The sequence below is a fragment of the Strix aluco genome, chromosome 2, assembly GCF_031877795.1.
Source record: "Strix aluco isolate bStrAlu1 chromosome 2, bStrAlu1.hap1, whole genome shotgun sequence".
In the NCBI taxonomy this organism is placed as follows: Eukaryota; Metazoa; Chordata; class Aves; order Strigiformes; family Strigidae; genus Strix; species Strix aluco.
In genome coordinates this window covers 37,058,750-37,086,179 of record NC_133932.1, presented here as the reverse complement: position 1 = coordinate 37,086,179, position 27,430 = coordinate 37,058,750, and the positions used below count along the sequence as shown (strand labels likewise).

General features: G+C 39.9%; 1 protein-coding gene across 4 annotated transcripts in view; it reads left to right on the top strand.

Annotated features, from left to right (window-relative positions):
• ERG (ETS transcription factor ERG) overlaps positions 1 to 26,134 on the top strand; it is a 109,676-nt gene extending 83,542 nt beyond the window's left edge. For 3 of the 4 annotated variants that reach the window (XM_074814369.1, XM_074814370.1, XM_074814372.1), the window contains exons 3-10: positions 6,444 to 6,595; positions 9,552 to 9,755; positions 10,713 to 10,793; positions 12,857 to 12,928; positions 19,009 to 19,077; positions 19,441 to 19,497; positions 21,346 to 21,393; positions 24,172 to 26,134. In XM_074814369.1, coding sequence (XP_074670470.1) covers positions 6,444 to 6,595; positions 9,552 to 9,755; positions 10,713 to 10,793; positions 12,857 to 12,928; positions 19,009 to 19,077; positions 19,441 to 19,497; positions 21,346 to 21,393; positions 24,172 to 24,692 — 1,204 coding nt within the window. In that variant the 3' untranslated portion in view covers positions 24,693 to 26,134. The remainder of the gene's footprint in view (positions 1 to 6,443; positions 6,596 to 9,551; positions 9,756 to 10,712; positions 10,794 to 12,856; positions 12,929 to 19,008; positions 19,078 to 19,440; positions 19,498 to 21,345; positions 21,394 to 24,171) is intronic. The other variant, XM_074814371.1, reaches the window with a different exon arrangement.
• Positions 26,135 to 27,430: the final 1,296 nt, after the last annotated feature.

The following is a 27,430-nucleotide window of genomic DNA, read 5'->3' as shown; positions in this document are numbered from 1 at the left end:
TTTGCCTGGCATGCTCTACTTTGCTAACTTTCTATATGATCCCTGCCCACAAAAGAAGGAGTGTGTGGTTTGGGAAGGGTCCTGTCTCCTGGTATTTCATATTTTATGAAACCACAAATACAACAGTCTTACAAGCTCTTGAAATGAAATACAATTTGAGAAATGTAATCCATTACCATTATAATAGAATTTCTATAAAAATAATAAAAGAAAAACAAGAGAAAATAGGTCCTGAAAGTTATAGGCCAACTGGGAAGTCATTGTGGCTTTGGCCTAGCTATCACCATGTCAGACTTCAGCCTTCTCCCAGGCAGCAATCTAATTGTAAATTATGTATATACAGAACATCATTTCTTAGCTTTGGCTTTTAGTGACCCCCTTCCCTTCTTTCCCTTTCTTCACTCCAACCTCACACATAAGAAATATTGAAGTGTTTGCACTAATGGAGAAATGACAACGTGCAGTCAAACTTAAACCAGCTGTTTCCCCACACTGTGAATACAAAGAGCCAGGCTGGTAATATTTATAGCTTGACTGGCCTCTAGTGAGCCAGACGCTGACTGCCTTAATTTGCCATGATGGCCTTAAGGCTTGAAGCAGCTGTGGACTTCAAGATAGCTGGGGAAAGTTAAACAAAAAAAAAGAAAGGATTGTTTCAATTAGCAAAAGTTATTGTTTGATTGAAAATGAACGGCGCCTCCGTATACAACTCAATAAACAAGCATCTTTTGTTTTGCTTACAGAAAGCCAACGACGTTGCATGTGTTGGCATATGGTGTTTGCTTTCTCCTTTCACTGGAGGAAGGAACTGGAAGCACCTCTACGTGCCACCGTGTCGCATCTCTGAGCCACCCCTGGGCTGGCCCCATGCAACCCTGAGCACCTACCAAGCCTGGGGCACCCCACATGAGGTGTCTGCCTCTGTTTTGGACACCACAGGGGTGTGTTAGCATGGGGCTGCCCCAGTCCCAGCCTCTCCATGGCCCTGGTCTTTTGGGATGGTTGAAGACCATTTTTATTGCCCCTGCATAGCCCCTCATGGATCAGTGCACTTCCATGACTGCATGGCCCAGTGGGAACTTTGGTTTTCCTTTTTGTTTCTTTTCTTTTGTCTTCTTAGGACTGCTTTTGACACCCACCTTATAGCAAAGATAAACAGACTGTCACCATGGCTTCAGCATCAGCTTAAGCCAGCTTTAGCCTGCGGCATAGTTCCCGAGGGGCTTCCCTCCCTTCCACAGACCTCATCTGCTTGCTCCTACCCTGGCTGTCCCCTTTCCTGTGGGTGAGCATCGACTTCATACAGCCACCCCACGTGGGTGGGGGAGTGACTCAGGTTATAGTTAAGCACTGAGTTACTTACCCACCCACCCATTTATTTACTTATTTGCGTACTTGCTGGGGAAGCGGCTTTCCAGCCCAGTTGCTAAGCAGTTGCACGAGAGCCTGTGTGAGTACCCCAGGGATTTTTTAACCTACGTGCATTTTCTGGCATTTTAATGCCTCTGTTATGCTGGAGTCCTCTGTGGGGAATTTTGTGCTGCTTTAACAAGAAACCTTGGAAGGGAAAATAAAACCTCTGTTTTCCTTTCAGCAGGTTAAGTGTGGTGGTGCTCACACAGCAGATTTAAGGGCAGGTGCCCGCACAGGAGCAGAGGGCTTGGTGTGCTTGCAGGGCTTGGCCTGCTGTACACACAGAAGCAGCTGGTCAGCCACGTCCAGCTGTGGTGCTGGGTGATGACTCTGCGTGGTGGAAACCGAGCTCAGTCAAAGCAAGTGTTGAGGCCTCTGATATCACCATTGAAAGCGCTTATCAGAGTCTCTCTTAGTTGTTGGTGTCAGGGAAGCAGCCCCTGGGGCTCTGCAAAGCTGCTGGTGCAGCCACACTCCTGCTCCGGTGTCTGGGGAGCGCAAGGCTCCTTCTCACCAGGGAGGGTTGGACTGTCACCAGTCATTGCTGCCAAAGGGGAACCCAAAGGGGGATCCGCAGGACCCCTCTTTGATTGTCACTGCTGTGGCAGGTCTCAGCAGATGTGAATCCCACTGATTCATTAAGAGATAAAGGGTGTAGAGAGTGGCAGAGAAGTACATTTAGGGCTGCAGCTGTGTAACTGAATTGATATTGTGGGCTAAAGTATGTCAGGTGTGCTTTAAAAAACAACAGTGTACCTCAAAGTAAGAAATCTCAGGGAAGTTTTGGTTTTTTTTTTTCCAAGGCCCACTTTTTCTGTGACAAACCATTTTTGGGGGGAGAAGCACTGGCCAAATTCACTACAACTTGAGTAGCTGCAGTGAATGGAGATGAGCCTGAGCATGCCTTGCAATACACTCAGTATGAGCTGACAAAATGAATGATGTCATTTTAGCTAAATATAAATTTACATATGTTGGCCCAAATTATCTGAGGATGCTGGCTTTATGGAGCTCTGACTCTTGTATGTGAGGACAGGGTGGGGATGTCACAGCTCTGCTGGGGCTGTTCCCCTCTTTCTCAGATCACTAGAATTATGAAATGGGAGAGGTGAGGAGAGGAATCTGTATCCTGTAGGTCAGTGTCATGATTTGTTCGCCAGAGCCTCAGAAGAAAAGTGTCTGGTAGCTCAGTGTGTCCTCTGACCTGACCAGCCACAGACTGGATGGGGACCATGCATCCTTACACTGCTCTACTCTCCCGAAACCCCTTTTTTATAAGTAGCCCATGTAAGGAAGTTATCCAAGCTGTGGTTATTAAATGAACTTAAAAAGATATGTAGACAGTTGGAGAACACAAATTTTCTCCTTTTTTTCCCTCTGAAATTCAGAAATACTAAATAGAGGGGTTTATATGACAGGAATGTCACAGATCATGTAAAATTTTGCTGATTCTTAATCTGTGTTTCTCTGACACCTTGCATTTTAACACAACACAGGTGTTTTATGTCACACAGGGAAAATAGTAGCACAGTGAAGAGGAAAAAATGTGTTTCATACACTTATTTATGAACTTACATCTGCTTTCATCAGAGTCAATGGTTGGCAAAATTCCAGTCGGCTTCAGTAGTAATGGGCGTTAAATTTACCAATCAAATCAGCTTGATTCTAAGTAACCCTGAATAAAAGCAAGGCTTCCAGGTCCAAGGACCCATGGAGAAATATGTTCTTCAACAGACATTTATCAGCAATCAGAGCTGAATCAGCTCAGGACTGGACAAAGTACTCTTGCGTAGCATGATTGTAGCCTTTACACTCTTTTTTTTTTTTTTTTTTTTTTGTAAATTCCAGGTGTAACACAGTATATTTACAAAGGGTAAAAATAACATGCAGCTGTGAAGAAAAACATCTCTGGTTTCATTTCGGACCTGGAGCTGAGGATGAATCACTGCAAAGCTGCACCCTTTACACTGGGCACACTTTCTGAAAGCTGCTTTTCCACTGCCCTTGCTCCCCAAGTGGTTCAGAAATAAAGCAGACTCACAGAAAGTCCTAAAAAAAGCATTTGCAGACAATCACTCTCTTGTTGTTCTGGGCACTAAAAATACCTTTTTCTAGTGTCTGCTTGCATTTTCAGTTTTGCTTTCTATACCATAGAAGTCCGTTCCAGCCATTTGAATTAAGGCTTGGTTCAGTGGTATGCATAAACACATGCTCAATTTGAAGCACCTGAGTAGTGCTTTTAGCTCCCATGGAGCTGCTTACATGCTTGAAGTTAAGTCTTAGAAGATTTGCTGAACTGGGAATTTGCCTGTCCACTCAGTAAGTTAATGGGACAAAACCCTTGACTATCTGCTTCTTGATTTTAATGAAAAATTATTACTTATTTATGATCTTCTTCCCCACCCTTGTCTGTTTATATTCAGATCAGAAAACTAGCTCAGAAGCCCTGTCAGATTGCCAAAAGCTGTGTGCTACTATTGGATCTTTCATATCATTTACTGTTCAGTGTTTACAAGAGTGTTTTTAATGCATGATTGCCCATAGAAGTGGTGTATGCTAATACTGATGTGATATTTCACGTCAGCAGCAAGACTTTGATGTCCCTATATCCCTAGTTCCTTTTCACAGAAAACCAAAATAAAGTAGCAGTGCCAGTTAGGCCAAAGGGTGCTGCTAGCTCTCTGTTTCACAAAAATATTTCAAAAAAGTTGGTGAAGGGGCCACTTGGTTCTTTCTTTTGTCTTTGTAACATAACTGGCCTTGGGAGTCAGGGTGGGCATCCTCACAGGTATAAGGGCAGGTGTTGGATGATGTTTCCAAATATATGTGATATAGTATGCATACTTACGCATATATGCCATTTGTATTTATTAAAGGTAAACAGAAAAAGCCAACATTTTAGTCATAAGCAGTCATCACAAAAGCTCCTTTTCAACATGTTTACGTCTGAAAGAAAAGGTTACTTTGTTTTGCTTAGCTCTGTTTAGACAGAAATAAGCTGCATCTCAGAATTATATTTAGAGATATGCAGTGGGATAGAAAAGTTAAACCTGAGAGAATAATGCCCAAGTATTCTGGTTCTGAGAGGAAAAGCTAAATTCACCATCACTCAATGACAGGCAAGACCATGTGCTGACTGTGTCTTCCCTTGTGGTTATTATTCAGTCCTGTGGCTGATAAAGCAGTTGTAGGACCTTTACACAAGGCAGATTTCATATGTAATATGTTATGCAGCACCCAAGATATTTTATACCTGAAAAAGGTATGTGAAGCCAACATTTCCCAGGCAACATTCAAGGCTCTGTTCTTTCTCCTAAAGAAGATGACAGTACCTATTGAATGATTTCTGTGATATATTTTATTTTTAAGATGAAAACCATCAGCAGGTTTTGGGTTTTTTTAATATATACATTAACACATGGTAAAATTAGTAGTAACACTGTGTAGAAAAAACCCGATACACTTAAAATGTACTTTTAGTATTTAAGATGTATGCTAAATCTTTTCAGCTTTGCAAGTGCTAGTTATTTTTTAAAAGACACATGTGAGAATTATAACCACATTAGTTCCTACCCGTGGTAGTGCTGAGCAGTCAACTCAACCGAGTCACTTGGGCATTGGATAAAGTATCTGCCACATCCTTTTCACGTATGTTGAGCAGACAGTGGTCCAAACTGTATATTATTTTTCCTCTTTCATCCTCAAACAGTAGCAAAATCCTTCTGGGAAAGCACCTGTATTCTGATCACTGGTGGGTTTACAGTGACATTGCTGCCCATCACTTGCAGCAAGAGCTGGGATTTCTGAGCTGGGGAGAGACAGAGGCTCTGCATGAAACACGTTTGGAAGGGCAGGGAGCAGATCCTGAAACACACTTCCAGGAGTCTGGGTCTTGGATGGTCTCTTGGTTCTGTGGACTGCAAATCAGTTGGTTTGTAAGGAACCAAAATGAAGCATTGCAACCTGTCTTACTGCTTGTTTAGTAAGACCATAGTACAGTTTCAGGAGTTAAATGGCAAGACTAAAAGAAAGCTTGTTAGTAATGTAGTATCACCAAAGAAACCAAAACCCAACTAACACTCTCCTTCCCTTGCCAAACAGCCTCTTTACATTTGAAGGTATTCCCCATGGCTCTGTTCTTTATTTTGATTTTTGTAACAATTTTTCTCTCTCTGATGAAACACGTTGTAGACATTAAATTAAGGGACAAATATGTCTGTGTCTGCCAGAAAGAAAACTGTGATGCAATTAAAATGCCATTAGGAAACCCCCTGTGGGATGTTAAACCTAAAGACTCTATTCAGAAAGCAAAGCCAAAATTAAAGAGGTGTCTGGTTGCAGATCCTCTACAGATTTCCATTTCTTGACTATAGTACCATGGAGACTGTGCTAGTCAGGAGCTGAAAGGTTTTTCCAGTCATGTGTGTGGTATTTTGAATCATGGCTTTGGCAAATGTTCCTTTTCTGTAAGCCATACATAGAAGTGTGTCTACATTGCATGACATAAAGTGCAACTGAGCGTGGCCCACATGAAACAACGACAGCAGTGGAGATGGGAAGCTATCCAAGCCTTGGACAAGGCTTGTCCAAGGCTTGAACAATGACAACTATTAAGTTTTCCCTCAGCAAATTTGCATTAAGTGCATTGCTGTTTGCTGAGCTGTCTGTGACATGTTTGGGGAGAGAAGTGCAGCTACTTGCAGCCGTCAGGCTCAGCAATCTTATGAACAAGCCTCCATTCTAGCCCAGTCTCTGGAAGTAAATTGTTGTGTCTATATGTTTGGAGACATATAAGAGCCTGATCCTTTGAAAATAAAAATAAATATGTGGTCCATTGAGGCTGGTCATTTTTTCTGAGGCAACTGAAGGAATCAGCAGAGTCACTGGGTGGTAGGCACTGAGTTTTCCAGTGACGGCCGAACCCTGGTACTCAATTCTCGTTTTTTCCATTTCATTCAGTGTGATTCTTTGCTGAGGATATTAGTAGGGACTGGAATAATAATAGAAGCACACCTCTCTTCTCTGTCTAGGAACTCTCCTGATGACTGCAGCGTGGCAAAAGGAGGGAAAATGGTTAGCGGCTCAGACAATGTTGGGATGAACTATGGAAACTACATGGAAGAGAAGCACATTCCACCCCCAAATATGACTACCAATGAACGAAGAGTCATTGTGCCAGCAGGTTAGACTCTACACAAAAATTTCAAGAAAATGCATTTCCCCTAAGTCTACTAACATTATTTAAGAATATTTGGAGAAAAGTGGCAATGTGATATAGGTGATCAGGAAGAAAAGGACAGTAATTTCCCATGATTATTAAGAGAACAAGCTGAGAAACATCATAGTGAAAACACCTCAACCTATTCTTCCCATTTCATCAGCAGAACTGGCTGATGACAGGCACTCAGATCTTATCTGACTTTTCTAGCTCCTTCTGGAGTATTTCACCGTAACGTAGGCAAAATGAAGAGCCATTTCCATTTCCTAGCACCATGGATTAGCTGGGTGCAGAGCGTGTGGGAGAGAGAAAGGATCACTGTACCACATGATATCCCTGCAAATACCAAATGCAGTCTGGCCCTCAGCATGCTGAAAACACAATAGCTTCTGTGAAATCAAACAAGCATTTATCTAGGTTATCCCCTGAGTTTGGGCAATGTAAAACATTTTAATAAGGAAACTGACAACTCTGCTGCAATATAAGAGCACAATTGAGAAATTCTTGGTTAGTCTTGGCAAGCTTGGTTGTGGGATTCAGCAGTTAATTGAACAAGAAAGCATTCACTCCGGTGTGCCTTGTCTTCCAAACAAACCTCTGCTGGAAAGTTAGTTTCCTCGGTTTGCAAAATAATTAGCATGCCAATCATCATTGGCATTAGACCATCATGACATATGTGGGTGTTCATAAACCACTGGATATACACAGCATAGACACAACACCTGCAACCTGCAAACAGAAGGGAATGTTTTGCTGCTAGTTCCTCTCCAGCAGAGATGTGCCTATCTGAAACATTCCTGCTACTGCTACATTGCTTAATATTCTTACAGTTTTTCAGTTGCTTAGATATGCAAGAGTACTAACTGTGGCCAATTTTGCAAGCTGTGATTATTTCAGTTATTTGTCAAGATACGTGTGGACAAATATGTTGCAGTATCCTCTGCAATGGTATTGACAGTTCTGTTCACAAGACAGAAGAGTGATACACTGAATAGTGAAGTGTCCTGCCAACTGGAAGCAGACCACACTGAAATTCATGACATTTGAATGTTCTTCTAAAACATTTGTCTTCTTGGTGTTTGTTGCTTTTTGTAGTCTTTTAGTAACCCTTAGCATGGTTAGCTCAGCAAGATCTTTTTTTCTCAGTGTATTCCTGGAGGTGTGTTTTGAGGTGAATTTGAGTGACTTTCAAGGAACAAGATGGTCAGAGTCACAACCGTGCTATTTTGAGGTCCCTAGAAGAAATATATGCGTACAAACCAGTTGGTTTTGTTTGACTACTGCATAGGCAGTGTGCAGCTCATGTGGCCACATTTAGGAATAAAAAAAGCAAAATTCACATTTCCAGATATGGTAACTTTCTAGTTATCATAAATAAGAAGCATTAAAAAATTATAGGCATAATCCAGATGTTTGGGTAAACTTCCTGGTTTTTGGTTGTTTACTTCAAACCAAACTGAACATAGTTGTTGGAGTTCTCTGCAGTAGGTGTGGGCAATTTCATCCAGACCCTAGGTTTACCACCAGACTTGCATCCCTCTAATTTGTGACATATTTCATACCAGATGGAGGGGTTCTTTTAAGTGTTTTTTGGTGCATTTCAGAAAACAGAGGAGCCCTCTGAAGCTCCAGAAGATTAGGCATTCTGAGTTGTAAGGGCTTAAAATGCCAAGAGAAGCATCAGAAAGGGGGAGGCACTAATGGGTAGAGGATTGGGAGTGAGCAACAGATTCTGAATAGTTCCTAGCCTATGGAAAGAGGTCCCCACCTCTTTCACACCAGCCTGAACAACAGTCAGAAGAGAGGGAATGGCACTGAAGTTAAGCCTTAGAAAAGCTATTTAGGCTGTCATTCAAGTCCCAGCCCTTCTACAGATTTTCATGTGATGGACTGCAGCCATCTGACCTCTGTGTGCTTCATTCTTAGTCTTCAGGATATCACAGAATGACAGTCATTTAGGTTGTAAGGCACAAACTCTTGAGGAGTTTGTTTTCCATTGGCTTTAAACTTTTCTCTGAAAAAAGTATAAATTTTTCATGGTAGGAGCTGTTTTCCATTATGGGGATGTGCACTGAAGGTCCTTAGGGACCTTCATGTTGATGGGTGCTTACTGTGACTCAAGAATAGGGAAAAGCAGAATGAAAGATAAATAGAAAAAAAGGAGATTAAAGGCAAAGAAATTAAGTCAAAATCAAGGATTCATTCAAAAAATCAAGGTATTTGGCCTTATGTTTTGCTAAAAATCTGTACTAGTTGTTTTTTTCCCCAGATGGTTTTGCCAATACTTCAGGTAGTAAGTAAAAACCCATGCAGGTGTAGCAATGTACAACAGTAAAACACAGCGGTCTAGGAAAGGCAGTGCAGAGTATTTTAATATGACCCACTCTAGTTTATGAAATAACTGGTCAAATCTGTGAGTGCTTAGTTAGCCTATGCCTGCCTGCCTTAGGTTACTTAGCCTATTTCCACTTCTGACTTGAGTGGAAATTTCGCTTGAATAAAGATACAAATTCAACAGAGAACTTTGAAAATTGTTCAGATCCAAGCCGCAGTGCTGTTAGTGGGCTCTCTTAAATACTTTTCTAAAGAGTATTTTCTTCATGAGGACAGGAGCCTACGTTAAACTGTGGAATATAATGCATAAAAGTAATAAGATTAACTAAATGGGAAGAGGAGCTCAACAGCAGAGGTTTTGTTGTTAATAATCAGAGCTCTCAGCTCTTCCCTAATAGTTTTTCACAGACAGTTATTCTCCTTTGCACTCAACAGGCCAAATTAATTCCTCATGTATCTCCAGAAGTCAGTCAACAGGGAATTAAGGTCTCTCCAGTTTGACTGTGGTCTACGTTTATTTTGTACTAGTCCAGCTCATCAGCACTCTCCCCTCTCTGTCTAATTTTATACTTTGTGATATCACCAGATCCTACGTTATGGAGCACAGACCACGTACGCCAGTGGCTGGAATGGGCGGTGAAGGAGTACGGTCTCCCAGATGTGGACATCTTGTTGTTCCAGAACATCGATGGGAAGGAGCTGTGTAAAATGACCAAAGATGACTTCCAGAGACTCACCCCAAGCTATAATGCAGATATCCTCCTGTCACACCTACACTACCTCAGAGAGAGTAAGCTAGTTTTCTGTCATAATGGTAGTGGCTACAATCAAGCTGTGGTTGATACCAGTCTTAGATTTAATGGTGTGTATACACTCAGCTGGGTTTTCAGATGTCCATTGCAGATGTTGCTGTTCCTAAGAACATAGTACAGAACTTGATCCAAAGCCTTTTGAGTTTGATGGAGAGATTCCCTTTAGTTTCAGTTGGCTTTCGCTCATGTTCATTGAAGAAAAGAGGCAATATTTCTATGTGTCCATCTCAGAGAAAAATCAAATTGAAACCCAGCATATTCATCAGCATACTGTAGGAAGAAAATCATGTGGGATTCAGTGCTAATGTTTTTTCTGGTCACGTACTCATTTCTTTCCATTTTAATGATGAGAATGCTAAAGGAGAGTGCAAACATTGATTCATAAAGTGAATTCCAGGCATGATTCTAAGGACTGACAACAGTGTCCTCTACTCTGAATAGGATCAGGAAGATTTCACTGAATTCAATAAAAGTTCTGTAAATTCATGGAAAAAAGGAACAGTCCCTGAAGTCCAAATGCAAATTACTTGTAGTGCATGGCTAGCATTTCAAGGGGAAAGAAGGGACTAGTGAATTCCTGGCTTGAGGGCTTTCAAGTAAGCTTGAGGAAATTTTGCAGGTTTACCTCAGTTTAAAGAAGTTAAAGTGAACATGGTTTTTAAAGAAAAAACAACAAGCATTGCAACACCAGTGCGGTGCAGTCTTCTCCACACGCACACTGTCAATAATCAGTCAGAAATATTATGCATTCATAATGCTGAATAAATTAATGCCCTAGTTTAAGTTGTAGCACACACGCCTCCCTCCAAACTGCAGACTGAAACTGACTGTTGGTAGACTCGCATTCAAACAATCCTGTCAGGGGAAAGTATGGTTTAAAAAGATAATTCAGAATTTTTTTTCATTTTGGTGTTGCTTTTTGTTTTGTTTTGTAGCTCCTCTTCCACATTTGACTTCAGATGATGTTGATAAGGCCTTACAAAACTCTCCACGGTTAATGCATGCTAGAAACACAGGTAATGCTGGCACTGCTCCCATTGCTATAGGTCATCTTCTAAAAGCATAGGATTCCTTTTTATGGGTTGTTTGCTAAAAATGGAAATGGTAAATAAGAAGGGAGACAAGACTATCCTCTCCTTGCTCTGTGTGTGAGTTTTATGCACAGGCACACAGAAAAAAGGTGAGATCACGCAGGGCCAGATGGTGCGAAAATGGTCTTACTGATAGTTTCTTGTGTACTACAAGAGAGGGGGTCCCGGACACATGATAAACTGCAGGCTTGGGGCCTTTGTCTCTGATGACTTTTTTTCTCATTCTGTCTCATTGTACTGTCAGGTCTATTCCACAGATTCCTAGAAGGTTGGTGGAGCTCAAAGTGCTTGTCTAAGTGCTGTGGGCTCTGGTGAATGGGGACTGTCTCCCCTCCCATGCAGTATATATCGTATAATTCAGTAAAATTGCTATTTAGGCAGATAGCTCATCTCATTTGTCAGCTATTCGGGACTTGGGCTGGAAACTCCACTAAATTTGATGTTTTAATCTCCACTAAATCTGATCTGAATGTAAAATGATTTTTGTTAATATTCACCCTTCTGTTAGTTTGGCCCAGAAAAGTACTGAGTGTAGGTAGGAGAATGATACAGTACATGCCTCAAAAGCATCTGTCTTTCAGGATTAAAATATTTATGAAAAATAATTCAGAATAAATTATATCTTTCCCTAGCAGTTGTGCAACAGAGGATGGCATGGAATTGTACATATAGTATGGTATGCATACTGATTAAAGATGTTTGGAATATTGCATGATCATGCCTGAGGGTATTAGTTACCTACAGTGACCAGAAATAACAATTCTTTATGAGAAATGAAAAAGATAATACAAAGGATAATGCAAAAGGAAAAAAAAAAACACCTTGGATTGTGATGCCTCTTTCATATTTCATTTAGTTTTTCACTGTGGTAAATAGCAGTGAGTTTCCTCACAAAATTGACTAGATTAGAAGATCTCTTCCTGAGATTAGATGTTTGCCACTTGACATAAAGTCCTACTGTGGGCTGTAAGCCTGCTGCAAACCTCACCAAAAGCAACAAAAATTTTTCCATTGACTTTGATGGTGTTTGGAATAAGCCTTAAGACCTTTTTAAAAATAGATGTACTAGATGGTCTTTTCCATCTCTGGCTTTCCAGATTCTAATTTGCCAAGAAGTTTCCACATACAGTTATCCAAGTGTAGTTCAGCAGTTCTATGTGTTATCTTTTTCTATATGCGTGCACTGACAATGATATTTTGAAATTAATTTCACCAAAATGAGATCATCTGCATTTCTGTCATTGGGAGTGTGAATAATATCATGCTGATCATCATCATAAGGAAAAATAGTTGTTCTGTTGGTGTAAGAACTTTGGAGTGAGATTTTCAAAAGATCCCACAAGAGTTAGAAACACGTTCTTCTTGAAGTCAGCAGTAACTGCACAAATCCTATGACCCTATTCATGTTCCTAGATGTGGTCATTAGAAGTCTGTTGATGTAGTTAGATAAATTTCAATGCCTGAAATAAGTGAGATACCATTTTCTATATCAAGCTCAATATTTTTAATTTTTTCACTCTGTGAAGAGAATGAGATTTCTGAGGGTCTGACCCAAAGCTGACCAAAGTCTGTGAGAAGAATCCCACAGACACCAGTAGGCTTTGGCCCAGGCCTATGGTCTCTTGTTGAAAATATGAATCTGTTTGGGAAGTGCATACACTAATGAAGAGAAAGCAAAGAAATTTTATTTCAGAAGATATGCAACCACCTACCCAGTTGGAGGTGATTGTGGTGAAGGTAGAGGGGAATTTCTGAACTTGACTGTCTCCTCCCTTAACATGGATTTTGCACAGACTTTTATCCAGTAATTTGAATAGATTTACATGGTGCAAAGGCTATTGGAATTAACTTTTATATATAATAGTCCTAAGATAGAAATTAGTTATTCATAGTCTTCACTCAGACACACTATGAGAGGGAAAATATCAGTGGCCTTAGGGACTGTGAAAATGAAGCTTTAGGTGTTATGTCTTCTTCTTTCTCTTTAGGAGGTGCCACTTTTATTTTTCCAAATACATCAGTTTATCCAGAAGCAACACAAAGAATTACAACCAGGCCAGGTATGAACAATAACCACCTTTTGTATGCTGTGATCTTAATAATTTCTTCTCTTGAAGTACCTCATCTTTTCCTCCAACTCTCTTTTTCTAAATATTAGACTATATTTTGAATACACACACGTATTATGTACATATATTTTATATATATGTGTGTGTATATATCATTGTGTCAAATGAGATAATTAAACAGAGCAGTTTAATAAGTCTGTTTCTTTCACATATCTCTGTCTTTTAAGCAATGCTATCTTCTGTTTAAAACACCAGAGAATCAGAAGACCTGAGCTTTATTCACTGGTTCTGTTGCACTGTCCCAGTGCAGTCACTTTTCAATGTGCTTCAGCTCTCTGTCTGAAAATGAGGCAAGAACACCCTCTTTTGAACTGCTATTTGAAGTATATTGGGCAAAAGTACTCTAAAAATGTGGCGTACATGTTTCTCCTTCAATCTACTTTTTGTTTATGTTTGAGGCAAACAAATCCCACAGCACAGAGACTGAATAAGTAAAATCAAAACCTAAGAAATCTCTTCCTGTTCAAAAGTTTGAAGCCCCTGAAAGTATCAGGGGTATACTGGTTTGTGAAAGCCTAAAGGAAATAATTAAAGAAGATGAGGACATTGCTATGAAGCTAAATATTTTCTATCACCCTTCACTGCTAAAGATGCTGGAAAAATGCCTAATCTGGACGTTTCCTTTTCCAGTAATAAGTGCAAAATACTGTGAGACATCAAGAGGAGTTGCAGCAAAATAGTAAATTTAAAGGAAATCCATTACTGAGCCAGAGGCATATATCCAAGTGTTCTGAAGGGACATACACTTGAATTGACCGAGCTCTTGTGAAAAGATACATTCTCTCATTAAAAACAGAGGGGGATTTGGATACCAAATATTTTATCTATCTTTCATCAGTGGTCTAGGGTATAGTCCAGGATAGTACATACAAGTAGATGTTTTATGTAAACTTGTATACATATATATATATATATGCATGTCTGTAGATTTGTTAATTGATAATTAAAAAAGATACACAGGGAAACAGCTACCAGGCCATTGCATGATTAAATCCACCCGCTCAGTTTCTAGGAAAACAAACTCTTCTGCTAGATTTATTTTTCTATAATAGTGAATAAAAAGTAAACCACTGATCCAGTGCATACATTTGGCATTTGGCTTTCATAAGGCATTTACCAAAATGCCGCACAACTACCTACAATAAAAGTTAAATCAGCATATCATAAGAAACAGATCAAGAACTGGCTAATTAACCTGTTACCAAGACTAAATAATGGACTTCTTAAGTCATGGGTGCTTTAGCATTCTCTACCATGATAGTGATTTAGTTATTAATAAATAGTGGATAGTTGTTAATAATTGGAAAATGGCCACAATAAAATTTGGTATAAAACTTACAGAAGGCATATGATTTTGTCATTACTTAAAACCACAGATTCCTCTAAAAGATTCCTGTACAGGTGCCCAGAAGCCTTATTAGAGAGAAACAAGCTGGCTGTATGTTAACAGCTGAAAATACAAGTTGATAAATTCAGTATAAGACACAAGTTATTATATATCTTATTGATTTGAAATTAACCCTCTTCACTTGTGAAACAAGAACTTAATGTAGGCATCTTTATTTATGGCACAATGAAAGCCACTGCTCTAGTTGATGGCCAAAGTGAAAAAAAAAGTAAACTGAAGAAACACAGTGGAGGATCACATGGGAACTCTGACTGCCATTAAATAAATCAGCAGTGTGGCCTTGTACAGAAAGCTGTGTGTACAGAAAGCTGTGTCGTCCCTTATCAAAAAGGCTATTTGCAGAATTAGAAGGCACTTAGAACAAGCCATGGGAATACGGAAAATCTTTTGAGCATGTTGAAAGATATAAAAGTTTCAAATTGTTCAACTCAGGGTCTAGGGATGAGGAAACATGATAAAATTATCAAAATTAAGCATGTCACAGAGTACCTGCTTAGTCTCAGTACTAGAAGAAAGGATATTAAAAAAAAAGTTAGACACTTTCATGAAACATTAAAGCAAACTGTGGCCCTTGTGTCACAGGTTATAGTAGCACCCAAGAGCTTTGAATGGCACGGAGGAACGTGGACATAAATATGGATGAGAAGGCAAAGCATACCTGTATAAACAATTACCAACTATGCAATGTAAAACTGGATGCCCAAAACTCTCAGTAGTTTCCAACCAAAATGAACATGTAACATAAGACCAGAGGGACCCAGATGTCCTGCAGGAAATAACCATGCCAATTGAGAGGATTTCAGGCAAAGGCTAGAATGAGTCTGCTGTGGAAGAATACTGTTTTATGGGTATGTTTCCACTGGACTTGAACAAAAACTGTTATTTTTTGTCCATGAGAAATTCTATGATTTCAGTATTTGTTTCATCCTGACTTGTGATGGAAAAATAAAATACTAGTTTTCTCTAAAGTAAAAGATTCTAAAAAAACCCCGTGTCAGACATGGCGAACTCCTACATTTCAGCATTTTTATCTAAATCACATTTACAGTGACACTTGCTTACAAAACAAAATGCTTCATGTCAACATCTTCCTGTGTTTACACAATTACTTGTGGGAGTTGTAGTTTGGGTATAGAGTGTCTGTATTCTATGTAAACCAGTGTATCCTAACTAAACATTTTCTACAATGAACTATCACGTGGTTTTGAAAGTATTATTTTATTTTATCTTTTACAATTGAAAGTTGACAAACATCTTTAAAGTCAGAATTTTCATTCAGAAAGAAAAACGATTTTTTTCAGAAATTAATTTTACTCTCAATAAAACTATTTTGTTGGCTTATTCTGTGACTTTCCTTTTAGTTAAATGTCACATTTCAACTAGACTGCAAAGAAGTTTTTTCATAACAAAGCACCCTTCATGTGAGAGCAATAGCAGACCCTAGGGACGATCACTTGATAACATGAAAAAGGTCAAAAATGCAGGGGAGAATAAATAATGTTAAATGGGAATTAGCCACATCCTGGGGTGCAGTTCTGGAGAAAGTAATCAAGCATTGCCATTGTTAAGGCACTACAATAGAATATAGGAAGTGAGCAGGGCTTGTAATGAACTGCAATGACAAAGACGTATTTCTTCAGTCACCTTTAAAACAGAACATGAGGTTTCAGCAAGCTGAAAGTAATACAATAAAGATATCAGGAGCTCAGAAAGACCTAATATGGGTTTGTCTACATGTCTCATCAAACAGAAGCATTCCCATCAAAGATCTGTCCAAGATAAGGACATGTTGTACTACTATCCCATGAATAAGAACAGATCTGCTTATCTAGGATAGCAACGTGTTTATCAAGGCACAATACTGAACTAAGAATGAAGTTGGTATTTTGTGCTATTTCAAGAAAGGCTCATAACTGGATTTCTCTTTTAATGGAGAGGGCGTTGTCAGAAAACCATCTTATGATGTATTGAGTTAAAAGGCAAAACATTTTTTCACAGTACTAAATTTGTAGCAGATCTATTCAAGGCTGCAAGTGCCACTGAGTACAAGCACACAGCATCATATAGCCCTCAGTGTACAGGTGTCTAATAATTTGGAGACCCATGAGGAGAGGAGAGGGCAGGAGGAGAGGAGAGGAGAGGAGAGGAGAGGAGAGGAGAGGAGAGGAGAGGAGAGGAGAGGAGAGGAGAGGAGAGGAGAGGAGAGGAGAGGAGAGGAGAGGAGAGGAGAGGAGAGGAGAGGAGAGGAGAGGAGAGGAGAGGAGAGGAGAGGAGAGGAGAGGAGAGGAGAGGAGAGGAGAGGAGAGGAGAGGAGAGGAGAGGAGAGGAGAGGAGAGGAGAGGAGAGGAGAGGGAGAGGAGATTGTGGGAGGACTTGCACAGCCAAAGGACAAGAACATACCTTCTATGTGATCTTTCTCCCCTGTTTGTAGTCTTTCTGGAATGAAAGAAATGGGGGGGAAAGTAGGTCCCTTATGTCACCAGAATCTCCCTTGCAAGTCTGCCATGGAGATAGAACACTGGCCAGTCAAGACAGGACTGGACAAGACACATGCAAGCAGCCCACAGCTGAGCCCTGTCCCTCTCTGTACAGACAGAACTTGCAACCCCCTGGAAACATGACCAGAGTCCCTCTGAATTTTTTTGCCAGGTGATAAAGCCCTCAGGCGATGAGGTGTCTCTAACTACAAGAGTTAATAGCAGTGGTGATCTCAACCTGGTCAGGGCATCTGCATATTACAGTGATTCACCTTCACAACAGTGTTCTGCTCAGAGATGAGCACTTGTACAATTCACGTTATTTTCTCCAAGTCTCTGAAGGACAAGACTGTGGAATAGTTCTCAAGAAATCAGGGATAAAAGATCACAAGTTATTCAAATGCAATGTAAAGATAAATTGCATATCTCAGTAAAAGCAGAAGTGTAGGATTCCAGGAGACGACACTCCTTGTAGTGCCAGTCAGCTCCTCACGCTAAACAGACTAAATAAATTGAATTTCACATTACACTTTATTTCCATTCAATATTTCTGCTCATAGTGCTTGGAAATGAGCAGAGATACATCTGTTTTGCACAGAGTCAGTCTGTGACTGTTTCTTTACTTCCTTATTGGTTTCATTTCCAAACATCATTTCTAAAATAAAGCACAAGCACTGTTAAGAATCAAATCATCCACACCAACTTAGTTCGACCACGTGGGTACTGCTACCTTCCTGAGATCCTGGGCAAGCTACATAAATCTCTGATTTTGACAGCAATTTTAGCTAATGTCTTAAAGCCAGTCATACAAAAGCACAGGCAATGGCAAAAGATTTCAAAAGGTAAACTAAACATTTGAATTTACTACATATACTTCTTGAAGAAAGTTTTTATGTTGTAGTTTCTTCATTTTTATATGCTAAAACATTTAAATGAAGTACAGAATCACAGAATCATCTAGGTTGGAAAAGACCTTGAAGATCACCTAGTCCAACCATTAACCTAACATTGACAGTTCTCAACTAGAGAAGCAGAAGTAATAAGTAAATGAAAGAAACTACAAACAAAAATTCAGATACGTAAAGTTAAGGAGCTTGTCCCAAGAAGTAGAAAGGAATATTTAAATAGATGAATCAGGAAAAAAGCTATCCACTTCTTGGAAGAAATATAATATGTATACATAGATATGTTTGACATTTTTAAGCATGCTCACTGTTTTCACATGTTATGTCTCTAAAGATCTGTGAGGATACTGGAGTGTGGATAGGAGAGTGAAGGAAAAGCAATTATTAATAATTTGAAATGACTAGTAGAAGAGAAACAAGTGAGATTGGCAAAGTGCAGCAATCAATTATCCCAGAAGGTTGAATTCTAAACAATGAGAGTGAAAACAGAGGGTGCAACTGAGGAAGAGAGCATTTACAAGCATGATAAATAATATCACAGGGAGATCATAATAAAGTGCATGATAGCAATGAGCTAGTGCAAATGCAAACATACAGCAGTGGTTTAGCGGAATCTCCAACAAAGAAAAACAAGACTTTTTTGTCTCACATATCTCTGCCTATGATCAGGTGGCAGAAAACGGAACTCTCAAACTCAACCTATAAGATTTGATTAATCTCAAGGGATGACAGCAACAGACTAGCAAAGAATGACACATTAAATCAACTAAAGTCTATCTTCTTAAAAGAAAATTCTGTTACATGTGGAGATTGGGAGGGGTTGGTATATGGTTTATGCTTAATCTGAGCTCTGACCTCTTGGGGGACTTCTTCTGCAAGACTCTAACATAAATTGTCTGTGATGTGCAGTGTGTGTGTCCTGGGCTGAGGAAGGGGACCAAAGGGAGTATTCTGAGTCTTGGGAAATTATAGACTCTATAGAGTGTTTGTACCAGCTATTTCAGTGCAGTTCAGACATGTAACAAGAATAGGCACCTCTAAAGAGCAATGCAGAGGGCGGTGTGGTACTGTTGTTTTTATAGACAATAAAGGTTTTAACAAGGAGTATTCTTCCTATTTCAGTAATTTTTCCAGTCCAATGAGTCCCCTAGAAATGTGCCCCTTATGGACATAAACACTTTCTGCCATATCTGCATGAATCAGTGTATTTTTCCTTCACAGATTTGCCTTATGAACAAGCCAGGAGATCAGCATGGACAAGTCACACCCACCCCAGTCCTCAGTCAAAAGGTAAAAGCATCTGCATATGTCTAGCCTGTTGGCCTAATGCACATCTGGTGCAACCTGGATAGACTCTGAAGTGAACTGACAGGCGCTACCTCAGTTCTGGAGGATTTTTACCTGTGCCTTGGCTAGAAAGCCTGTTAGCTGTGTATAGACAATACTGGGTGGAGTCATTGGGACAGCCACATCCTTTCTTGAACTCAGAGCTTCATCAAAGTCCAGGACTGTATAGTCTTATACAACTAAATCCCATTGTGACCATCCTTGAGTGGTGAGCAGCAGAAGTCCTAGGCCTCCTGGGATCTATCACAGTTTTGGTGACCAACTTCCAAACTGGAAAAATAAGTACGTGTTTTTTTCCGTTTTCAGCTACTCAGCCATCGTCATCAACAGTTCCCAAAACAGAAGACCAGCGTCCTCAGTTAGGTGGGTGTCACTTTGTTTAAATTACGCTTGGGTGTGACGGGGTTTTTGAATATGATGAGAACGACAGCTCTCACCTACCAACCAGAAGCAAATTGCAACATCTGATTCAGACCACTAATGAGATCTGCAGCTGGTGACCACTAAATCCCCAGATGTGTATGAGTTGGCTCTACAGCTGGATCTGAGATGAAAGCTCCCATGGCCATTGAAAATTGCTTTTAGTAATGTTTAATGGCAGTGATGACCTTGCAGAGTGAAAGTTAAACAAAGTACCTGTGTACAGTTTAGGTACAAAGGCAGAAGGTAAGGATGTCAAAAGACCATATACTCCACAGTAGTTGAAATGCTAGCAGTCAGAAAATGTGCATGAGCAAAGAAATTAAAATGGATTACAGCATACAGAAACCTATTTGAATTGGGCTCCTGAAATTCAACAGGAAAATTAGAAGGGTTCTCAGTCTATTGGAAACTGAGGAGAAAGTAGACGTTTATGAGTTTGTAGACTAGTGGTTTTGCAAAATAGGTGCGTTTTGTGTTTTCAAAGCAAGTAATCCAAGGGTTGGACCTAATCCCTTATTGTGAATTTGACTGTGTTTTGGACAGGTAGCTAGAAAGCACTACAGAGATTCTGAGTCGGTTACAACTTTTGTTAATAGCAAAAGGGTAGAAGTAGGAAATAAAAGGGATTTGGAGGGATATTCTTAGCTCAGAAGACTCTGAGCCTGTTTTTATCACATGAATTTCAAATCATTATTCTGGTTTTTGTTATAGCTAAATAAGACAGTGCACATGACTACATCTCATTAAATCATACGCATGCTGCCTGGGAAGTATTATACTGCTTTTTGCCCAAATAGCGTTTTATCTAATCTGGCCTTCCAACCATGAGAAACTTTCAAGAAATATACTGATGATTTATGTATGTCCTTAGGACCATTTAATGGCTGTGTGTGAACTGCACAGATTATTTAAATGTATAAGGAATGTAACCTGATTATCTTCTTGGCTGTAAAGCTGGCGGCTGTTTGAGAGCAGCTGCCCGGAGACAAGGCAGTCCAATGACAGGGTCGTTCAGCGAGGGGCTACAGGCTGTGCTTGCAGCCCATTGCTTTGGCTTTTGTACTTCTGTCACAGCCTTCCCTTTTCCTGTTGTACTTCAGCGCACAACAAAATAAGTTTTCATTTCCGGAGGGAATCCCTTGAGGAAAACATTGAGCTGCTACTGGCATTGTGTGGCTGACACAGGCTCTTCTGAAAACCCTAGTTGCAAGGTTGATACAGGGGATCCCTCACTCGACTCCAGTGACAAAGAAGAATCGACCCAGCCACAATGCCTGGGTTCAGCCATGCACTCTCAGCCCTCTTCTGGAGGCTCTTTTGGCCCAGAAAGAGTTAGTAGTGATGCGGGGAAAACAAATGTGGCCTCACAAGAAGAGAGGCCAATGTCCTTTGTGGAGGGTCTCTCACCCCATTCCCTCTCTGTGCCTGTGGGCCCTGGCACACTGCAAGGGTTGATAGTACCGAAGGATGCCTGCATATATGTACTTTATTTAAGTAGGAATCAGAATACTTCTGGGCCAAACTTAGAGTTTGTCTGAGTATATGCCTGTGCACACTAATACAGTACAAAAGGCAAATGTGTGTCCTGGCAATTATTCACCTGCACACCCAATTTTAAGGGAAAACGTGCAAATATTGCAATGCATGGAAAGGAACCACTTTCCTCAGTGTTGGACCTGCTGTCCCGTCAGGCAGTATACACTGCCCCTTACAAGGTTAAAAAATAATGCCTAAAATATTTGGCATCACTGTTACGTGATTTTAAATCTTTCTTTCACAATTTTGTAGATCCATATCAGATTCTTGGACCAACCAGCAGCCGACTTGCAAATCCAGGTGAGAAGGGATTTTGCTGATTTAGGAGGATTTCTCTTCACTGCTAGTGTCCCCTCTTCAGCTTTAAGGCCCGACCTGGAAGGTGATGTGACCAATTTTACCACTCTTCAGTATGACAGTGGGAGCTGATGGTATCGAATGTGTTGCAGGATTAGGTTTCCAAATTACACAAGGGTGGGACTGAGGTCACAAATTAAGACACATAAACTCATGTATCTTAATGTAGGTGTCTGTGTATGAGCTACGTGTCTTATTTCCCATGATATTCCATGGAGCCATAGTTAATATAGCTCTCTAGAGAGAGCTATTCAAATCATCCTAGAGTAGAAGATTACATTCAGTCAGTCAAATACCTCATTAGAGGTATTTGAACTCCTGATATCAGTAGGAGTTCACTTCAGTTGCCTAAACACAGGGATTTTGTTAAGTGCTGTAAGATAACCCTTCCAGCCCCCAGGTAACCCCCCAGAAGGGCATGAGTCTCTTACCGATCTGTGTCATATGTGTCCCACATTCTGTTAATCCACAATATAATGCTATACTAGCCTTGAAAAATACAAAATTTTGCAATGACTAACCCAAACTAGCAAAAATATTTAGGGAAAACACAGAAAAGACTCATCTATTTGCAAAGAATAATTGAGTTAAACACTTCAAAAGTGTTCTCCCACTTTAAGAAGAAGGGAATGGGGTGCATTGTGGACAGGGGCTTGTAGCATATTTTAGCTAAAGACGAGGAACTCTCTTGGTGAGTTAGTAACACTGATTGTGAACTGTGCAGATTTCACTGTTGCTGCTCTGAGTCCACAGGACACACTGTGGCTGTACACTACCATAATCAACATCATAATCTGCCACAATGGACTGACATTGTACGTGCCACTTCCTATTTCCCTTGCTTTAACAGCCACAGGGCACAGTGTTCCTTGTACCGCATTGCAGGTCTCTTCAACCCCCAGTAACAATGTTTCTTCTAACAACAAAATTGCCAAAATGCCGATCGAATTCCTTTCACTTTATCCCAAGTGACATCAAGCACCGTTCTAGATTAGCATGGCATAGGAAAGCAATTAAGTAAGTATTGAGAGTAGGATTTTCCAAATGGCCTAAGGCGGTGGGTTTCCAGGTGACACTGATCTTAACTGGAAGTGGGGTTCTACCTCCCTTTGATTTGTTCATAAACCCCAGCTTTTGCAATTTCATCAAGCATCCATTTGGTAGACTTCATTACTGCAGAAGACACTAACATGGTCTGGATTGGGATACTCTTTTAACATTTGGATATGGAATTCCTACACACCATCATTCCTGTGCTTTAACATGTTTTGTGTGTTTATAAATTGGTAGAATTACTCTCTCATTAAAAGGAAATTGACAGCAACCATTTATTTTCATAGGACTATATATTACATTTGGAAGGCAAGTGTTTATGTTAGAACATATGTTGGATTGCTTATTCAAAAATTTGTGTTTTGTCCAGTGCTGAACTGTTTATTGATTTTCAAAGGCTAATCCTCTTGTTATGTTTCGTGTATTAAAACTTGCATGCCTTGCTCATACCATGGATTCTTTTGTTTGTTTGTTTACTTAATGCATGTTAATGGAACAGAAGAAATTCATTAAGGACAGTTTGGATAAATATCATTTAAATGAATATGGGTTTCAGTTGCACTGAAGTATAAACTGCTAATGGATTTCAGATGCTACTCTAGCTTGATACTACAATTCGCTACTATACACTTTCTAAAGAAAAGCTGTTTATTATACCCACATATCTGGTTTGGAAAAAAAAAAAACAACAAAAAACCAACAACCAATTCCTGGTCAGAGATGCACTTAGAAGTTAGCACATACAAGCTGGTTGGCAAATTCTGCTGACATTGAGCTTGTGAAACAGATTGCCTTGCAAGCTGCTTCAGCTGTATTTTACCTTATTTCAGTGCTGCTTTATTAAGAAATGCTAAGCTTTTAACATGAATATCAGTGGCAAGGCCCTCTGAAGTCTACTTTCAATTGCCTAAAATGGTAAAATTTTGTTCCTATACCTCCAGTCAACAAACTTCTGCAAAGTTGACAACAGACTAATTGTTTTCTTTTTAAGATGAAATTGGCAGAGGAGTGAGAAAAAGCCAACAACAGCATTTTGAGTCTTGAGTTCAATAATCATTTAAACTCGTTTGACACAGAACGATGACAAGAGTGTATTTTATGGACCTTTTCACTGTTCTTGCAAATGTTTTGCCCTATGGTTGTATGCAGTGCAACAGCAAGCTAATAAGTTTCCGTTCTGCATTTCCCCAAATGCTGCAAATGGATGATATGGTTTGGCATGACCCCAGCTTTCTCTAAACTTCTCCATTTTGTGTAGGCTTATTCCATAGCAGAGAACATTTAGTTGCAACATAATGCTGTGAGAACAAGCAAAATGTTACGCAAGTGAAAGCTGTTTGTCCTGAACTTTAGAGATTAGTTTCCTAAATGAGCGCTGTATTATTTCCCCATCAATTGTCTACACTGAATGACATTAGGTAACTATTAAATCTCCATGTAATGGCATTCTGCCACTCAGATGAGGGAAAACATGACACATTACCATTATCTCTGCTCTTTAGGATTTCATGAGACAGGGCTGGGAGGAAGGGGACTAGTTAAGAGTAAGAAGTAGGAACCAACATTGCAACATTTCCTAATAGGGTCCTATGTGAGAGCCTGGAAGAATTGATGTCTTAACATTATTAGTCACCAGTCCTGACATTTCTATTTCGTTTCCCCCCGCAGGGAGTGGGCAGATACAGCTATGGCAGTTCCTGCTGGAGCTCCTCTCGGACAGCTCCAACTCCAACTGCATCACCTGGGAGGGCACCGATGGGGAGTTCAAGATGACCGACCCTGACGAAGTGGCTCGGCGCTGGGGGGAGCGGAAAAGCAAGCCTAACATGAACTATGACAAACTCAGCCGTGCGCTTCGCTACTACTATGATAAAAATATTATGACTAAGGTTCATGGTAAGCGCTACGCCTACAAATTTGATTTCCACGGCATCGCTCAGGCTCTCCAGCCTCACCCCCCAGAGTCGTCCATGTACAAATACCCATCAGACCTCCCCTACATGAGCTCCTATCATGCGCACCCTCAGAAGATGAACTTTGTAGCTCCCCACCCCCCTGCTTTGCCTGTAACATCGTCCAGCTTTTTTGCTGCCCCTAATCCATACTGGAATTCACCAACTGGAGGTATCTACCCCAATACCAGGCTGCCAGCTGCTCATATGCCTTCTCATCTTGGCACCTACTACTAAGTGGGGGAAAAAAAGAAACACCAGAAAAAGCAAAGACATTTCTTGCTGGGATGCAGTCCCTGATGAATTGCAATGAACTCTATTGGAGTACACAAATTAAAAGTGCCTAAAGAGACAAGTGAAGGTTTGGCTGGGAAAAAAACACGTTAAAAAATAGATGTCAAAAAGACTCTTTGTAGTAGGGATCTAAAGGAGATTTTCAAGAAGTATTAAGATACTAAAATGTAATGTATATGGGCATCGACTCTGTGGACCAAACAACAATAGACTATGGTGGGTAAAAGCATGAAATGATAAGGAAAACCTACAAAAGCTAGTGGTCTTAAAAAGTTGATAAGCTTATGTGTAAAGTTTGATATCTTGCTAGTGCAAAACTGGGACTATACTACAGCAATATAAGGATAAGTCTTTAGTGACCTAACATACAATATACGAATCATTACAAAAGAGAGGGGAAAAGGGAAAAAAAAAAAAGGAAAAAACCTACCTGTATTTAAAAAATAGAAACATATCAGCAAAAAAGACTGGTTTAGTGTGGAAGCTGATTTGGAATATAACAGCATTGGTTTAGTTTAAATCAAATGTGTTCCATTCATCAGAGTGTTATCAGCTACTCAAACTGTGAAGACAACCCAAACTTTAAGATTTCTTGACAGTATTACAGGAACCCTGAGCCAAACATTGGAAATGAGAATGTGCTGAAGGGCAAGTGTATGATTGTAGATCAGAGGCCTGCACCTGACAGAGGAAGCAGAAAGGAGAAAGAGGAGGATAAAGGTGGTGAGAATGGGAGAAAAGAAACTTCTTTACCAGTAGAGACTGAAAAGACTGAAAACTTAGTCGCATTGGGACTATGAAGAAACACTTGTTTGGACTTGTGAAACATATTGCTCAGTATCATACCATTCCCAGTATTACAGGAGGAACAGACTTGATTTTATAGTAATAAAAAAAAAGTGGGAAAAGCGGAAGAATTCAGAAATCAGAATATGCATCTCTCAAAAAAAAAGTAAAACTGGAATTGTGTTTGATATTTAAAAGTTACCAGTTAGAACCTCATCATTATTAAGGGAGTTTGTTTTCTATTGGTTAAAGCAAGAGACAACCCCTGACTGCCAAAATCAGAAATCATCTAAGTATTTTTGTTAGGCGGGCGCCAGTTTTTCTTTATCGAGTCGCGAACGCTGTGCGTTTGTCAGAATGAAGTATACAAGTCAATGTTATTTTTTCCTTTTTATATAATTATTATATAACTTATGCATTTATACACTACGAGTTGATCTCGGCCAACCAAAGACACAAAAAAGGGACAATCAAAAATATTGTGGCCTTGAATTTTAACTCTGTATGCTTAATGTTTACATTATGAACATATTAGTACTTAGAATGCAGAATGTATGTAATAAAATAAGCTTGGCCTAGCATGGCAATTCAGATTGACACTGTAGTTTGCATTTGCATTTGCGTTTTTAGTGCCTGACATGCCTATCAGATCTCCTACTCACCATGTTAAAATATTCTAGCCCTTTTGTTTTAAAATTTTGTTTGGTGAAATCTGGCAATCATGAAAATGTAGGACCAAATAGCAATGCTTAGCCTAAGTTCAAAGTGAACAGGTGCTGTGTATCTTCTTTTCCAGACAGTTCTGCTAAAATATTTGCAGCCCTTCTTTAACCAGGGCCTTGCCATTCCTGTCCTGATCTTCTTTTGCCCAGAGATTGCAACCATGCCCAATTCCTTGGCAATTTCATGGCCAAAATGAAGGCTAAATGAGGCCTCTAAGGAAGAATACTGATATCCAGAAATTATCTTTTGTTGCTATCAGATTATGCAGCACAATCTCAGCCTGAGATGTATTTTCATACTGAATCATATGTTGAATTACCATGCCCCCTTGTTTTTAATACATACTGTATCATTATTAGTAAATAAAGTGGATAATGAATAACTTCCATTATTCCTCACTTTAGAATGGAGTGTATAGTAACTTGTTAATTTGTCATTGCAGTCCATCCTGGCTGTTTACAAAGGGCAGAATGTTTTCTTTCTGTTCTAGATTTAGAGGCTTCCCACTCTGTATCCTGGGCCCCAAAACTACATCTGGTGCCTAATGGCATGCCTCCACTTTTTTGTAACACCAGCTGAAGAACTGGTCTGGAAAATTAGCACTGACATTTATGAGTGCCTCTCCACAGCAGGCAGTGTTTACTGCAGAGACCCCAGACAGCTCAGACCTCCAACTGCATCCCTCTTTTTCGCTGTTCTTTTGTCTCTTTTTCAGACAAAATGGGTGTGGTTTCAGGTTTTATGGCAAATGTTCTGCATATGCGTTTTGTGGAGCATTAATCAGTGCTGTGCAATGGGAGCCTACTTGCCAGACTCCTGTGTTATGGGTGTCTTGGTGGCAGTTTATAAGCACAGGATTATATTACTAATGTTCGAGACCTGAGCAGTGGCATCATAAGCCTTGTGATCATTTGGGAAATAAGCACTGTAAGTCTGTATCTCTTAAAAAATAAAAACTCACAGTAAGGTTAGAAAAACTGGACTCATGGAAAAGGTCAGTCACTATTTTAGAAAGTTATGGCAGGCACATCTACATGCTGACTATAAGAATAAGAGTTTGCCTTTCAGTGGAAATACATCTACAGTTGCTTGTATCTACTTCATGTGTACTTCCAACTAAAAAAAAAGGTAAGTGGATTGTTGAACCACCTTTAATTAAACACTTAAAAATC